Raw genomic sequence first — 15,566 nt, 5'->3', positions numbered from 1 at the left:
TAGGAGGTAGGGAACCAGCCTCAGCCATAGAAAGGTTTTTTTTCTAATGGAAATTTTTTTCTAAGGGAAAAACCTTTGCCTTAGAAAGAGATCAGGCTGACACCACTATACTATTCTACCACAGAACATGGCAGGACCTTTTGTTACCATTAACCAGAAACTTCATTTCTCCTTAGCACCCAGTGGGACCCTTTGGAGATATAGTCATGAACTAGCCTCTACTGGTGAGTCTTCTTTCCCAGAGAGCTTAGTCTTATCTAAAACAACAGGCCTTAATTAAGGAGAGACATACACAATCCTCTCGGATATTGAAGCATTCATTCAATCATCATCATCATCACCATCATCATCATCATCATCACTAGCATAAAACTCTTTACAAATATTATTCTAACAACTCTGGAAAGTAAGTGTAGTTATCCCCATTTTATAGATGAGGAAACTGAGAAGGAAGGAGGATAAGTGACTGGTTCTATATTTGAATTCATCTGACTCCAAATCTAGCATTCTATTTACTACACCATATACTTGAGTGATTCACCTAGATCTGCCAATAGTACAGATCTTGGGATAATCTAAATCCAACTGTCAATCTAATCCCCTTTCACTAACAGATTTTGACCAAGAGTCTAAGACTAAGGAGACAAGCAGCTTGTCAATAAATATGAACATAGGGGATGAAGTGAGAGGGAAGGAAGGATCTCAAGTTAGACCTGAGCAACCACATTCAAGGCCTGTCAAGACACAAGGAAATCTAAATGAGAAACCAGATCCCAGATGTTGGAGACTACCAGGTATATCTGAAATTACAACAGGAAGGCTTCCCTTAATGACCACCACAATGTAAAGAAGAATCAAGAAGGCATAAAAAAGAACAAGACCCTCAACAAAAGGAGAGAGATATATGAAAGGAAAGAAGGATTAGGACTTGCCTTGGGTGTGGATACAACAGACATGGAAACCAATAAGTAAGGAGATTTGCAGTCTTTAAAATCTTTTCTAAGGCTCTAACACAAGGCTACATCAGGGTATATTTGATGACTCCAATTGTCTGAAAACTTCTCCTGGAGTCAGTCCTAAAAGTCACTGTAAAAATATTTAATTACACACTGAGCCACTATCAACCATTAACACCTTAACACAGCATGGGATTATCAAAGGAATAATGAAAAAAATGAAAACATTGGATTTATACTCAGGATCTGGGTTCAAATCCTGAATCTGCCCCTTGTTTCTCCTATTGAATAAGGGAATGAACTGAATGTTGTGTAAGGCCCTTCTGTCTTTAAAATCCTATGATTCTTAGAGACATGAGATTCTAATAGAATAAAACATTGCATCTACAGGAGATCCATCTCTGTGACCTTGAAAAAACCTCTCTTAGCCAGCTGCCACAACTAGAAAATAAAGGGATTGGACTAGATGAGCTCTAAAGTCCCTTCAAGCTCAAAATCCTATTATCTATGAAATAGAATTAGCTCTCTGGTAGGCAGCTAAGTGGTACAATGGATATAGCCCCACACCTAGAATCAGGAAAGACCTAAGTTCAAATCTGGACGGCAGCATCATAAACCTGGGTAAGTCACTGTTTGCCTCAGTTTCTTCATCTGTAAAAGGAAGATGACAGCACCTACTTCCCAGAGTTGCTATAAGAACCAAATGAGATAATAATTTAAAGTACCTAGTTCCTAACTATGCCCAAAGGCCGCTAAAAGACTGCCATTTGATCCAGCCATACCACTGCTGGATTTGTACACCAAACAGATAAGGAAAAATACACATACAATAATATTCATAGCTGCTCTTTTTGTGGTTGAAAAAAAATGGAAAATGAGGGGTTGCCATTCAATTGGGGAATGGCTGAACAAGTTGTAGTATATGTTGGTGATGGAATACTATTGTGCTCAAAGGAATAATGAACTGGAGGAATTCCATGTGAACTGAAACGACCTCCAGGAATTGATGCAGAGTAAAAGGAGCAGAACCAGGAGAACATTGTACACAGAGACTGATACGCTGTGGTACAATCGAATGTAATGGATTTCTCCATTAGTGGCGGTGTAATGTCCCTGAACAATCTGCAGGGATCTATGAGAAAAATCACTATCCACATTCAGAGGAAACACTGTGGAAGTAGAAACACTGAAGAAAAACAACTGCTTGAATACATGGATTGAAGGGATATGGTAGGGTATGTAGACTCTAAATAAACATCCTAGTGCAAACATCAACAACATGGAAATGGGTTCTGATCAAGGACACAAGTAATACCCAATGAAATTGTGCACTGGCTGCAGGAAAGGCGGGGGGAGGGGAGGGAGGGAAATAATGATTATTATTAGCAAGGAATAATGTTCTAAATTGACTAAATAAACTAATTCAAATGGGGGGGGGGGGGAGAAAAAGATAAATAAAGTACATAATTCCTGGCACATAGTGCCACCTAAATGTTTACTTTTAAAATTATCATTACTACTCCTACCCCTACTACTGGCACAGTCTGGGGAGGAAAAAGAATAATAGTAGACAGAATAAACTAGCATAAAGGGTTACCTATACCTGAAAGTTGCAAGTGACAGAAAGGGAGGCAGGCAGGCAATATAGCATGAAGCATTTATTAAATATTTCCTATGTCAGGCCCTGTGCTAAGCACTGGGATACAAATACAAGCAAAGGCAGCCCTTGTCCTCAAGGAGCTTATGTTCGAACTGGGGAGGAAACAGAGTTCGAACAGTGGGGCAGGAAAAGAGGAACTGAACTACCTTCAAAACCTAAAGCAAGACTTCTTCCTCTGATACCCTCGCCCACAAAGAGTACCCTCCTCACCTCAACTTTATGTCTTTTCTTCTTTATTGCTGAGCCCCAAAAGGGGATAAACCCTGTTAGCCCAACTGTCTCCCTCTCTATATTCTACAGGAGGCTGAAGGCACTCCTCTTCATATTGGCTTTTAGAATAAAGCCCTTGAAAAAAAAGTCCTCAATCTAAAATTAAGCCCTTAGGCAAGTCCTTTCCCCCTCTCTTATTGTTGTCCCATGAAGTTTTCTTGGTTAAGACTCTTCTCCAGTGGATTAAGGCAAACCCAGCTAATAAGTTGGGGTGCAGAGGATAGAGTAAGTTAAATTCTGTCCTCAAACACTCATTAGCTATTTGACCCTGGACACGTCACTTAAACCCTATTTGCCTCCATTTCCTCATCTATAAAATGAGCTGGAACTACAAATGGCAAACCAGTCCAGTATCTTCACCAAGAAAATCCCAAATGGAGTCACAAAGAGTCAGATATGACTGAAAAATGACTGAACAACCACCACCAGAGCCATATGGCCATACAGGCAGAATCTAAAACCTTTGATGAAGAGGTTCTGAATGGGATCACATAGGTGCCTACTGACCCTCATGAATCCAGCAGGCCCAGTGCTCCATCCACTGAGCCAATGCTCATTCCTTGTTGCCAGGTCCCTGCAAGTCTGAAGGCACTAGAACTAGCTCTGATAAGCCTGGTTGTAAAGGCCCTTCTAGTTCTTTCAGTTCTAATATTCCATGTTCCAAGGCTCCTTCCTGCTCTGCCAACCTAGGAAAATAGTAGAGCCTCCCCCTCTTCCCCCAGACCCTCTTTCAGGACGTGGGATACTGAGAACCAACATTTCAGAGGCTCAAGAAAGTTATATTTATCACCTGACAACATGCCCTCTGCTAAACCCAACCTAATACAATAATGATGCACATTCTGCTGCTTTTCACCGAGTGTGCTCCAGCTGTTTTTCATGCACAAGACCCCCACAAATATGAAAACTATGCTCTTGATGGCGGAGTGTCTCAAGTGTTTAATTTCCTCCATGGGACCCTGCATGGGTCTTTGTTGTTTTCTCTTTCTCTTTTTTTTTTTAAAGGAAACTAGCAGTTACATAATGACAAGATGTTGGTCATGGAGGTTGGAGAAGGAGGCTGGGCCTACAAAAAAAAAATAAATAAATGAGGGAGATGAGCAGAAAAGACTGCAGCTGCTGATGAGGGACAGCTGTGGGGAAGAGTAAGGCCTGGTCTTGCTCAGGACATGAAGGGCCTGGTACAGACACATTCAGAAGCAGCTGCTATACCCAGGACACACAAAGTGAGGGAAATAGAGGCCCCCTTTTATCCATTCCCCTCTCCTTCTCTAGCAGCCAGACCACCCTCACACAATATGGGCCAGGCTCTGGATGTTACTCAGACAGGCACCACTTAGGCTCCTAACGAGAAGGCTCCAATATGGGTATATTTTATGGCTCATACCTCTGGGTCTCTGTACCAGCACCATTTGGTCAGGACCTCTCCGGCCCTTTACTCCTCTCAATGTCTTCCCTTCCCATCCAAGCATCCCTTACTTCCACCTCCTATCCCTGTACCTTTGTCTAAGCTCACACAGCAAACGGGGTGCAGAGAAGAGTTGACACCCAAGCCTCCTGGTAGTCAAAGCAGAGAAATTAAATGATATGTTGTGACTTTCAGAAAATCAGTCCTCTCTGGACCCATTTCAACATCTAAAAAACTGAACAATTGCAATTGATTGGAACTGATGTACAAGGGACTATTCAGCCCTGAAATTGTCTAAAAAGGAAGAGATGGGGGAGCCTAAGAATAAACCTCGAAGCTTTTAGTTCTCCCTGTGGATACTCCAGGATAACTTTCCTGCCAGGCTGAGGGAGGATCAAGGGATGCATCAAGAGCAGTGAAAGGAGAATTCTGATGGGCAAATGAGGTCTTGGGAAGGCCACTTGGCTATGTGGTCAAGGCATGAAAAAGCTGACTGAAGCAAATGCCTTTTCAAGAGCTAATGCACTGATCTAGCTTGACAAGTGCCTATGAAGAGATTCAGGGCACCAAGGAAAGGCCCAAGAGACATTATCATGCACAATATTCCCAGGCTCCAGCAAAAAAGTAATTTAGAAGGCCAACAGGAACACATAAGGTTAAAACTGGAAGGGCTCTTCAAACAAAAAATGTCAAAGCTGTAAGGGCCATAGAGGGCTATAAGGGCTATAAGAGAATAGAGAATATCAAAGTTGGGAGGGATGAGCAAGATGTCAAATTGCAGCTCTTCCTCCATTATCTGAATAACTTTGGGTAATTCCAACCACTCAGAGCCTCCACTTCATCTGTAAAACTGGGGAAGGCGTTGCTGAACTAATAGCAAACTCTGGAAGGTTGCAGGCTGAAGTTTTGCAGATGGGCTAGCTTTTGTTTCTCTGGTAGGCTGGAAGAATTATATAATTTATGTCATTATATAAAAATATAATTAAGCAATAAAAAAAGAGCACAACATAGATAACATTAATTTGTAGTTTTATAAATCAGTATGCAGCAGATCATGGATCTATTTTATATCTGAGTTTGATACCACTGGACTGAATGATTCCTATTCTAAGATTCCTTTGAATTCTAAATCAATGGTAAGCTCAATTAACCAACAAGGACTTAAAGTGCCTACTATGCACCAAACACTGAGGTTACAGAGACAAAAAGCTTATACAGGTAGACAACCTGTATACACAGAAGTACAGATGAAATAAATATCCAACCTCAGTCACTCTCCTGAGCTCCAAATAAACAAAATGTCATGCAATTATCTCAATTATTGTTGAGGACACTATGACCTTCCCAGTTGTATCTTCATCCTCACTCATGCTAAATATGACAAGTTGTTCTCTCTGCCACTTGCCAAACCTTGTTTCTACCTTCACAATACCTTACATATACACCCTCTCTCTTCTCCTTTGACAGCTGGGACTACTACAACTAGTCTCCTTCTCTCAAGCTTCCCCCCACTCCAATCCATCCTTCAGTTGCCAAAGTGTAGGTCTCATCATGCTGCCATTCCAATGAGCTCCATTAGTCCCCTATGACTTCCAAGATCAATGTTTGGCATTTAAAGCTATTCTTAAGCTGGGAGCCCCAACCTACCATTTCAGTGTTGTTACACTTTATTCTCCATCCATGTACTCCAACGGCTGTTCTGTGCCTCTGTTCTGGCTATTCTCCCCCAACCACACCACACCCCCCACCCCAGTATCTAGAATGAACTCCTTCCTCAACTCAACCTCTTAAATTTATTTCAAGACGGCCCAAATCCTGCCTTGTGCAGACTTTTGTCAGCCCCCTCAGTCTGTTAGTGCCGTCCCCTCTCAGACTGCCTTCCATCTGCCCTACATATATCTAACACAGATCTCTCTCTTTATATGTCCTCTCTTTCATCAGAATGTCAAGCATGGAAATAGTGGTTTTGCTTATCCATGTATCTCCAGGACTTACCATAGTGCCTGAAATATACTAAAATTCTAAGAAATGGAGAAGAGGGCAAATATTTTTTCTAAAATCCTTATATTTTGTATTAGAATTGATTCTAAGGGACATTAAATGATATCTGCAAGATCATAAAAAGCAGCATGAAGGAAGGCTTCTGGTGCCATTTTCATTATTTTAAAAAAAACCTTACTACCTTAAGTTAACAAGGCTGAAAAGTGGTATGGGCTGGGCAACTGAGGTTAACTGACATAATATAAGACAGATGGTATGGGTTTAAAAAATAATCACTGTAGTTCAAAGAAGACTGTAGAAAAGGAAAGCAATTGTGAGGCTATTGTCCAGAAGAAGTGATGAAGGCTTGGGATGATGGCTGTCTGAAGTAGAAAGGTGGCACTGGTAACTATCAGCAATGGATTATAGGGAATTGAGGAGTGGTTGGTGTTGCCCTCAAAAAAAAAAAGAATTTTTATTTGATTTTTCTTACTCCCTGAGAGCAGAGGCCATGACTGGACCTTTCCCTAGAACCTGAAGAGAGACAATCCATGTTCCCTATAGACGGGACCACTTTGTTTGATTATCTGATCCCAGTATTATCTGAGGCAACCCAAGAACCTTGAAAGAGAGTAGTTCTCTGCACAAAAAAGGAAGACATTCTGAAAATACATTCTTACCAAGGTGGCCCTTTCTGCTGTGCCAGCCTCTGGCCAGGGACTGATCTCCTACCCTGCCCTCCTATTTCCTTTCTCTAAAAAAGCTACCATAGAGATAAGACCTCCTCCCCTTCCCTTAAGGGAGCTGAGCATAGAAAGAACAAGGAGACAACCAGGATGGGAAAAGAGGGGAGAGAAAGGAAAGGGACAAGTCACCTAGACATTGAATTTTACTTACAAATTTTAAGAAAACATTTCCAAGTTCATGCTGAGACTGAGGCTCAGGTTGTAAACAAAATTCCAAGGCATTCAAGAATTCCTTATGAACCTCCAGGATGTCTTCAATGTTGGAAAAGAGAATCTAAAGGGAGACAGAAAAAGCTCATGTTAGTTGGAGTCAAGAGGCCCACATCCAAATGTTTCCTAAGCCTCTTACTCAAACACAAGCAATAAAGCCATTTCTAAAATGTCTATTCTGCAAATCCAATGCTTCCTTCATTGTACCAATACTGGTTCTCAAGAGAGGTAGAGTCAGTGTGAATTTCAGCAAGCCATGGCATGTCTGGAGAACTAATTTACTCCTATTTTAAAAATAAGATTTGGTTCTAGCCCTCACAGACCTTATTATCTATCTGGGTAAGGAAAAATGCTTGAATCTATATCCCAAAAAAAAAGATACAAAATTACATGATAAATAAATGCATTCAGATATAACACAAGACACTGTTTAAGGGCTGTTAAAAAAGGTCACAGGAGATTTCACGGAAACAATAATGGATAGGTGGGGACCTAAAAAGAGGAGGAATGGAAGAGAGGATATTTGAGGCATGAGGAACAATGTGGGCAAAGGTATACAAGAGTATGAGTACTATATGAATGGGGTGATGCAGTTTGATTCACATAGGGTAAAGAAAGTGTTTCACTTGACACAACAGTGATCAAGTTGGCATGGGTCTGAAATGTAGACTTTTACTCAGTAACCAATGAGGAGCAAATGAATACTTCCATCTCCAGAGAAAGAATTATTGGAGTCAGAATGCAAATCAAAAAAATATGATTTATCATTTTAATTTGAGTTTTTAGTTTTGCAGTTTGGGTTTTATATGATTATTCTCTTACAAAACTTAAAAATATGGAAATGTTTTCCATGATAATACATGTATAAACCAGATCAAATTGCTTGCCAGCTCCCAGGAGGATAAAATAAAATATCTTTATAATAATTGATAACTATAAAACATCATTATATATAGTGAGTGCCTGTCTAAGGTATAAGAATAGACATAAAGTAAGAAAAACAAAATACATGATGGTGGAAAAGATTAATGATAGCATCAAGGTTACAAACAATGGAGAATTTTTAATTCAGTGAAAGAGCAGGTTTAGGGGGAATGGTAATAAACTTAGTCTGGAACAGGCTGAGATTGAGTTACCATCTCCATCCCTTCAATTCCTGGGCCCTTTATTGAGGATATATAAACTATATTTATTTACCAGACCCATTAATTCAGGCAAGCCCCAGCCTTACTGTTCTTTACTTCCTACTCTCTAGCCTTCTTCTTGGCAATGTCACTATCCCTCTCGAATTCCCCAGTCCAGTTTTGGAATCTTGATCACAGCAGCCCTACCATTGTCCCTAGAGGGGGTATGTCTCCTCCCTAATGGTCCCAATAAGTTTCATGAACAACAATCCCCCTACATATATAATCTCCCTCTTTTTTAGAAAATAAGTTTCTTGATGGCAGAGAGACTTTATGTTTCTGTTTACTAGTTGAATCATTCATTTGTTCCTTAAGGCAATCTGGAGTTCAGAAAATAGACCAGAAAGAATTGTAGATGTGGGAATTCTGCATTGAAGTAAGGGGTAGATGAGACTTGCTAAGAAAGGGAAGAAGAGGGAGGGGGAGGGGGAGGGAGAGAGAGAGAGAGAGAGAGAGAGAGAGAGAGAGAGAGAGAGAGAGAGAGAGAGAGAAACAATCACACATAGGCAAAGAAGAAAAAGAACAGAGGTAGAGAAAAACAGAGTCAAAGACAAAGAGAAAAATACAGAGAAACAAGGGCAGAATTTGGGGTGGACAGACTCAGAAGACTTAGAACCAGGAAATACTATTAAAGAAGTAAACATACAAAAGAGGACAGCTGAATCTGAAAGAGGGGGTATCTAGTAGGAAGGGATAGACACCATCTCTTGCATCCCCTTTTCCTCAGGATTGCCACAGCCACCATCCCAAATCTCCTAATCATCACCCTTCACTACCATCTATATCTCCCTTCCTCCATTTTCTCAAACTCTCTTGATTTTTATATCTCATCAATCCCTTAAAAGCCTTAAAATTTCTTAGTATTTTTTATCAGGAAAGCTCCAACTCTTTAGTCCAGGGCATTCCATGGCCAGGGCATGTACTGTCTAATAAGCTTTCCTACCTGCCCTAGGGCTGGCCCCTCAGTCTGCCTTTAAAACATTTAAATTCAAATGCTACTTCTTCTCAGAAGCCTCTCAACCCACAAATTAGCAATAATCATTCCTTTCTGAAATGTCACCTAGGATTTTTTAGAGAACCAAAGTAAGAGTGGAAACTCCCATACTGAAGACTTAACTCCTCACTAGTTAGCCATTTATCCTTTATAAACTCAGTTTCCAAAAAAAAAAGCTGACATTCATTCCATGTCACAATGGGATGTGTATTAAAAGTAGGGGGGATCAGTTTGATACAGTGTAATTTATACTTTTATTTATGTGTATGTGTCATCTACACATGTGTCATATGTATGTGTCATGGTATACCATGAGCTCCATGAGGACAAGGACCATGTCCTAGCTAAACCTTGGATCTGCCCCCACATCTATGTGAAGTGATACAAAGTGAAGTAAGCAGAACCCTGAGAAGGAGGGAAGAAATTCAATGCTGTGTATTCACAACAATCAAGCTTAGGTATCAAAGGGAGAAAATGTACCCCTCTGCCTTCTTGACAGCAGTAGGGAACCCAGCATAGACAATAGTTTCACTGGACTGCTTTCCATCCACCACTTTTTTTGTTTGTGTGTCTTTAAATTTTTCCCTTCAGTTCTGAAATTCTCTAACCTAAGGCCCCTCCCAGAATTCACAATCAATAATCTGACCTCTACACTAAGCCTTTTTTTTAAACCCTTACCTTCTTTACTGATAGTGTCAGTTGAAGGCAGAAGAGTGGTAAAGGTTAAGCAACTGGGGTTAAGTGACTTGCCCAGGGTCACTGATAAGGGAGTATCTGAGACCACATTTGAACACAAGATCTATTTCTAGGCTTGACTCTATCCACTGAGCCACCTGGCAGTCCTCCAACTCATTTTCTTTGTAACTAGAGCTGGCTCTCTGGGGAGGAAATTTCTTTAAAAGAGTGATATAAGAACAAAAAATAGCAACAGAAATCTTCATTTTAAAATGTATTTAAATTCTGATGAATTTAAATTAACTAGAATCATTCATTCAAGTTCTCTAGAAGCTTGAGGCTAGAGCTCAAAATTAATGCAAGCCAGGGGTCAGGCAGGAGCTGGGTAAAACCCTTTAACTCCCCTCAGCTAGGCCAGAACTGGATACTTCTTAGATTCCCCAAAGAAGGAGGGACAAAAATCTAAGCTTCCTTCTGTCCACATGGAGGGATTATTTATTCCTTCAGTAACTCCACAGGTCAAAACCCTGAGAAGCCTGACTGAGGCCTGGATATTCATCTGTAAGCACACAATCAGAAGGAGATTGGAGAACGAAGACACAGCATCTGACCTCCCATGAAGTAACGGTGATGGCACTGGAGGCTGCATCTTACAGTGTGTTTGTTTGGGAGCCAGCAGCCGTGGAGGGGGCTTAATTCATACTATAATAGACTTAGAGCTGGGGAGATAGTAAGTACCACAGTGATTATCTAGGCCAGAAGGGTCAAACACGTGAGCCACAAAACTCCCCAAGTGTAGGCCAAACCACTGACAACTGGATGTTACTTAACAAAATAAAGAAAATACAACACAACACATGGAGTCATTATGAGCCTGCAAGGATTTTTATGTAGAGTTGAAACCTCAGATCTAGGCTAACAGATGAGGAAAGCAAGACAGAGATAAGGGATCTGGCCAATAATATAGAAGATAGAAGAATAGTAAAAGATTTTTCCAACTACAAACCCTGTGTTCTTCCTTTGTTTACTTGAACTGAATGAACTTGAACATAATTAAACTCAGACTAATGAGTACCACAAAGTAGAATACTTCGAGTAAAGAAGGGAGGGATGCTTCAGAAAAGTGTTCATAAGACTGGATGCTAAGCATAAAAATAAGATGCTCCTCAATCCTTCAACCTCCACCCCTCATGAGGAAATGAGTTAAAAGCAATCCTGCATCCCTCCCATGTAGCAGCATGCACTATTCTCATGATTCAGGACCCAGACATACAAACCTTGACATTCTCCTCCGTAATACACTTGTCCGCTGAATCGGCCACATTCTGTCGGATGCGATGCAAAAAAGCCTAGATGCAAAAGAAGCAAGACAGTTAGTGCTCAGCTGCCAAACTTGGCTGCTCTTTCTAGGCAAGAGTATTTATTTAGTCATTAACCAACAAGGGAAGACCCTTACTGTGGGGCCTGATTCACAGGAAGTCTTGTCGCCTTGGTTTCTATAAAGTCTGTATTAATTCACACTGTTCCAGTATCTTTCTTTCCCATCCCTGACAATCTCCATAAGCATACTGGTAATGCAGATTCTGTTAGCTTCCTTGAGAGGACTCAAAGTCAGAAATTAAGCACATCTCACCTCTGGTCACCCTCAAATAAATGCACTGAGGTGTACTTAAGCTCACTGCTTAAGTGATTACAAAGGGCCAGAGTCTAAGGAAGCTTAGCCTTCAGAGTCTTAGTGAATCTTTCAACTAGATCATGGAGAGCTAATTTATTTCTCCTCTGAGATACCTCCAGACCCCTCCCCTCTGACTGGGAGGGAGCCAGCTGTTCCTAATTCTATCCCAAGGGAGACAGTTAGGGCTTTTTGACTCCTGAGGTAGAGAGAAAGATAACTTGATTAATGGGACCACAACACAGAAACCCAACTCCCTGCCCAGCAAAAGCACCCCAGGACTCTGGCCCAGAAAATACTACCTCAAAAGGGATGAGTGAGATGAGACAATGAAAGGGGAGATGAGAATACCCGCTTTTATTAAGCACCTACTTTGTGCCAGGCACTGTGCTAAGTGTTTTACTGTCCTGGGAGCTAGGTACTCGTACTATCTCCATTTTATATATAGGTTAAGTGATTTGCCCTAGTCACAGGGTTCAGGGACTTGTGAGAAAGGGAAGGATAAAAACAAAGAAGAGTTTGCCACAAGATGGAAAATCAGGGATAACTATAAAAGCAGCATGGAGAAGGACAAATATCTGTTAACTGGGTGATGGAAATCTGGATTCAATCCCTCCTTGCCCTTTCTGGGCTCAATTACTTCTAAAGTCCTTTCTAGCTCTCAAATCTGGTGTGGATTGGGAGGGATAAAGAAGGAAAGAGAAGAAAAATGGCAGGGGAGAAGAGACAGACAGGCAGACAGAGACAGAGAGACGGGGGGGGGGGGGGGGGGTATTGGGGGACAAGGAGAGAGGAGGCAGCCAGAGCCCCATTAGAGTCATAGGGCAAGAGAACAGAAAAAACTGGAATTCAGTGAGTTGAAATCCAGGTTCATCCATTATATAACCAGGTTTGAATCTAAGTTTACTATGAGACCTTAGGAAATTCACTTAAACTCTGTCTTTTTTGCTCACCTATAAAATAAAGGGACTGTAATAAATGATCTCCATGGGCCTATCATGGAGCTGATGTCTTATCCATGCTTGTCTATACTTGCACCTAATACAGTTAGTTGCTGCAAGGAGCAAATATTTGCAAAACCCCTTATAAACCAGAAAACACTATATAAATGTCAGCCATTAATATTATTTTAATTGATAGGAACAATCAGCAGCTTTAAGGCTGCTGACTAAAATTTACCATTTTAGTCACCATGCATGTCATATCTATTAATAGCAACAGGCCCGTAGCAAGATGTGCAGATCGCATTAGCTGGCACAGTCAATTCCATCAGAGAGCTGAGCCCATGTGTTAATTTAAAAACCAGCTTCTCTCCTGACGCCTGTCTGGGGAGATCACTGTGTGTCAGAGAGGGAGGGAGGGAGACAAAGAAAGACTCTCACAGAAAGAACAGCAGGGAGAAAAAACAGGGAGGGAAGGGGGGAGGTGGGGAAGGGGAGAAGAGAAAAGAGAGATGGAGGGAGAGAATGGGGGAGATGATTTCCCAGACAAGTTGTCAAAATCTGTTCCAACATCCTCACAGGTTTTTCTATGGCTATCAAGGAGAGCCCCTCAGCTGTCACTGCTCAGATATGGTTTGTGGAGCCCTCAGTTCCTGGCAGAGTCGTGAGATTGGCTGGGGACAAGACCAGGTAATGGAAATGGTAAAGGCATCAGCTCTCTTCAGAACTTCTTCACCCCCCTAGCCCTGGACAAAACTGAAGTTAAGAAAAAGAAAGTGACCCTGGGCAAGTCACTTACTTAACTCCCATTGCCTAGCCCTTACCACTCTTCTGTCTTGGAGCCAATACACATTATTGACTCCAAGATGGAAGGTAAGGTTTTAATTTAAAAAAAAAAAGGAAGAACCCAGTTCCTGGTCAGAGAAATGTGGGGATTTATCAATTAAATATTCATTAAGCACCTATTATGTAGTAGGCATTGTGCGTATTGCATGGAAGAGCTCTGCAGTCCATCTAAAGCCAGGTCAGTGTTAAGGTTAATCAAGGAATAGCAGGTGGCCTGGAGATGGGAAGTCCTGGGTTCAAATGTGACCTCAGATACTTCCTTACCTGTGTGACCCTTGGCAAGTCATTTAACCACAATTACCTAAGTTCTTACTGTCCTTCTGCCTTGGAACCTAGATACTTCCTGTAAGAAGTGAGTTGAAATCTAAAATCTTTTCAAATGTTAACATTTTGGGGTCTGATTTCTAAAGTCCCTCACAACTCTATGCTCTAAGAGGCACTAAATTTGGAATAAGAGGACTTAGGATCAAGAACTACCTCTGTTGGACAACTCTCTGGGCCTCAGTTTCTCCCACTGTGAAATGAGAGTTGGGCCTCTATGATCTTTCATAGCTAAACCCTCTGATTCCTTCCAATGCATTTTAAAGAATGTCTTCTGCTGCCAAAATGCTTTCCAAGATCCTTTTCAGTGCTCAAATTCTTTTAGAGTCTTTCTGGCTCTGGCATTCGCTGTTCTAGGTGCCATTTAATGCTAAAAGTCTGTGTTTGAAGGGCACTTCCAGGGGTGACATTTTCTGTTCTATCTTCCCCCTCCCACCCCAGCTCTGAAATTCTGTGTGCAAAGAACTGTCCCTACTCTAGCACTGGTTTATAATTCTAAGTTCCACACAATCCCAAAGGTGAGTGATGAGAACCTATGGGGAAAAGTGAAAGCTCTGACAGGAAAAGGGAGAAGAGGTCTAAGGTTTAGTGTTTGTCAACACTAAACTAAAGCTGGCAAAGGGGCACAAAGGGACAGGAAGTTGTGTAATCCACTTGCTGTCCTAGATTCTGGTTTCCTGTCCCCATTTTCTGAAAATTGGTTGTGGGGCTTTGCACACTCCAGGGCTCTGGTCTGCCCCTTCGAAGGCAATTGTGAGGAGACAATGGGTAGCCCCAGGCTGCCAGCTGCAGGCCCTGCAGGAGGAGGCAGCCAGAGTCACCTCCAGCATTCTATATTAGCCAACACGAGATTGCTTTTTTCTTTGGGTCTATCAGCTGTACTCCACACCCTGCAGTGTAAGTTAATAGAAAAGGGCTCGGGTCCGTTCCTATTCCAACACCTGGTGCTGATGCTGAGGCTAGACGGATCTGTCCACACCAGAGCAGCTCACTTGACAAATGGAGTGACTGAGGCCCAGGAGGAAAAAGACTTTACCAAAGTCACAATGTCTCTGTTCCCTTCCTTCTGACAGCTCAATCTCTTGATATCCTACTCATTGCCACCCTCTCCAAAAAGGCAAGTGACTTGTCCACTGGACATACAGCTTGTAATCAAACTTGCATTCAGAAAGGAGTGTAGGCTTGGCTCTAGGCCCCTATTTCATCTATAGAATTCCCCTAATGACCACCTAGCTGCTCCCACTCCTACTAGAAAGGGATCTCTCAATTGATCTCATAGAAACTGCCAACTGAAAGATCGATCAGTCAGCAAGCATTTTTAAAAGAGCGGTACTCTAGCCAGGTAAAAATAAATAAATGCTAAAAATACAAAAGACAAAAAAAGTTCCTGCCCTCAAGAAAGGGTAGAGCACATGTATGAACAAGTAAATGGAAGGAGCCATAAAGGAAATTTTAAGGCTTACAAAAGACCTGCCCCAAAGCAACCTGAAGGTAGTGGAAGTAGTAAGAATCTGATCCCGACAAAAGCATCCAGTGAAGGGAAACTAGTATCTTGAGAAGACTGGAAATCATACCAAGACAGTCAGGAATCTTAAGCCTAGAGAAGATGCGAGACATCATAGCTCACATAACTTATCTTCTGGATCCAAGCCTAAAGGACTATCCATCATGCCACAACATCACTTTCTAAAACAGATGACCAC

At 41.6% G+C, this 15,566-nt stretch overlaps 1 protein-coding gene across 1 annotated transcript in view; it reads right to left on the bottom strand.

Annotated features, from left to right (window-relative positions):
- Positions 1 to 15,566, bottom strand: part of PREX1 (phosphatidylinositol-3,4,5-trisphosphate dependent Rac exchange factor 1) — a 210,830-nt gene that overhangs the window by 116,582 nt on the left and 78,682 nt on the right. The window contains exons 2-3 of the mRNA XM_056812969.1: positions 11,361 to 11,432; positions 7,172 to 7,294 (exon numbers count right to left, since the gene is read on the bottom strand). Coding sequence (XP_056668947.1) covers positions 7,172 to 7,294; positions 11,361 to 11,432 — 195 coding nt within the window. The remainder of the gene's footprint in view (positions 1 to 7,171; positions 7,295 to 11,360; positions 11,433 to 15,566) is intronic.

This window comes from Monodelphis domestica, chromosome 1 (genome assembly GCF_027887165.1).
Source record: "Monodelphis domestica isolate mMonDom1 chromosome 1, mMonDom1.pri, whole genome shotgun sequence".
Classification (NCBI taxonomy): Eukaryota; Metazoa; Chordata; class Mammalia; order Didelphimorphia; family Didelphidae; genus Monodelphis; species Monodelphis domestica.
This window is presented reverse-complemented; position numbering and strand designations above follow the sequence as displayed.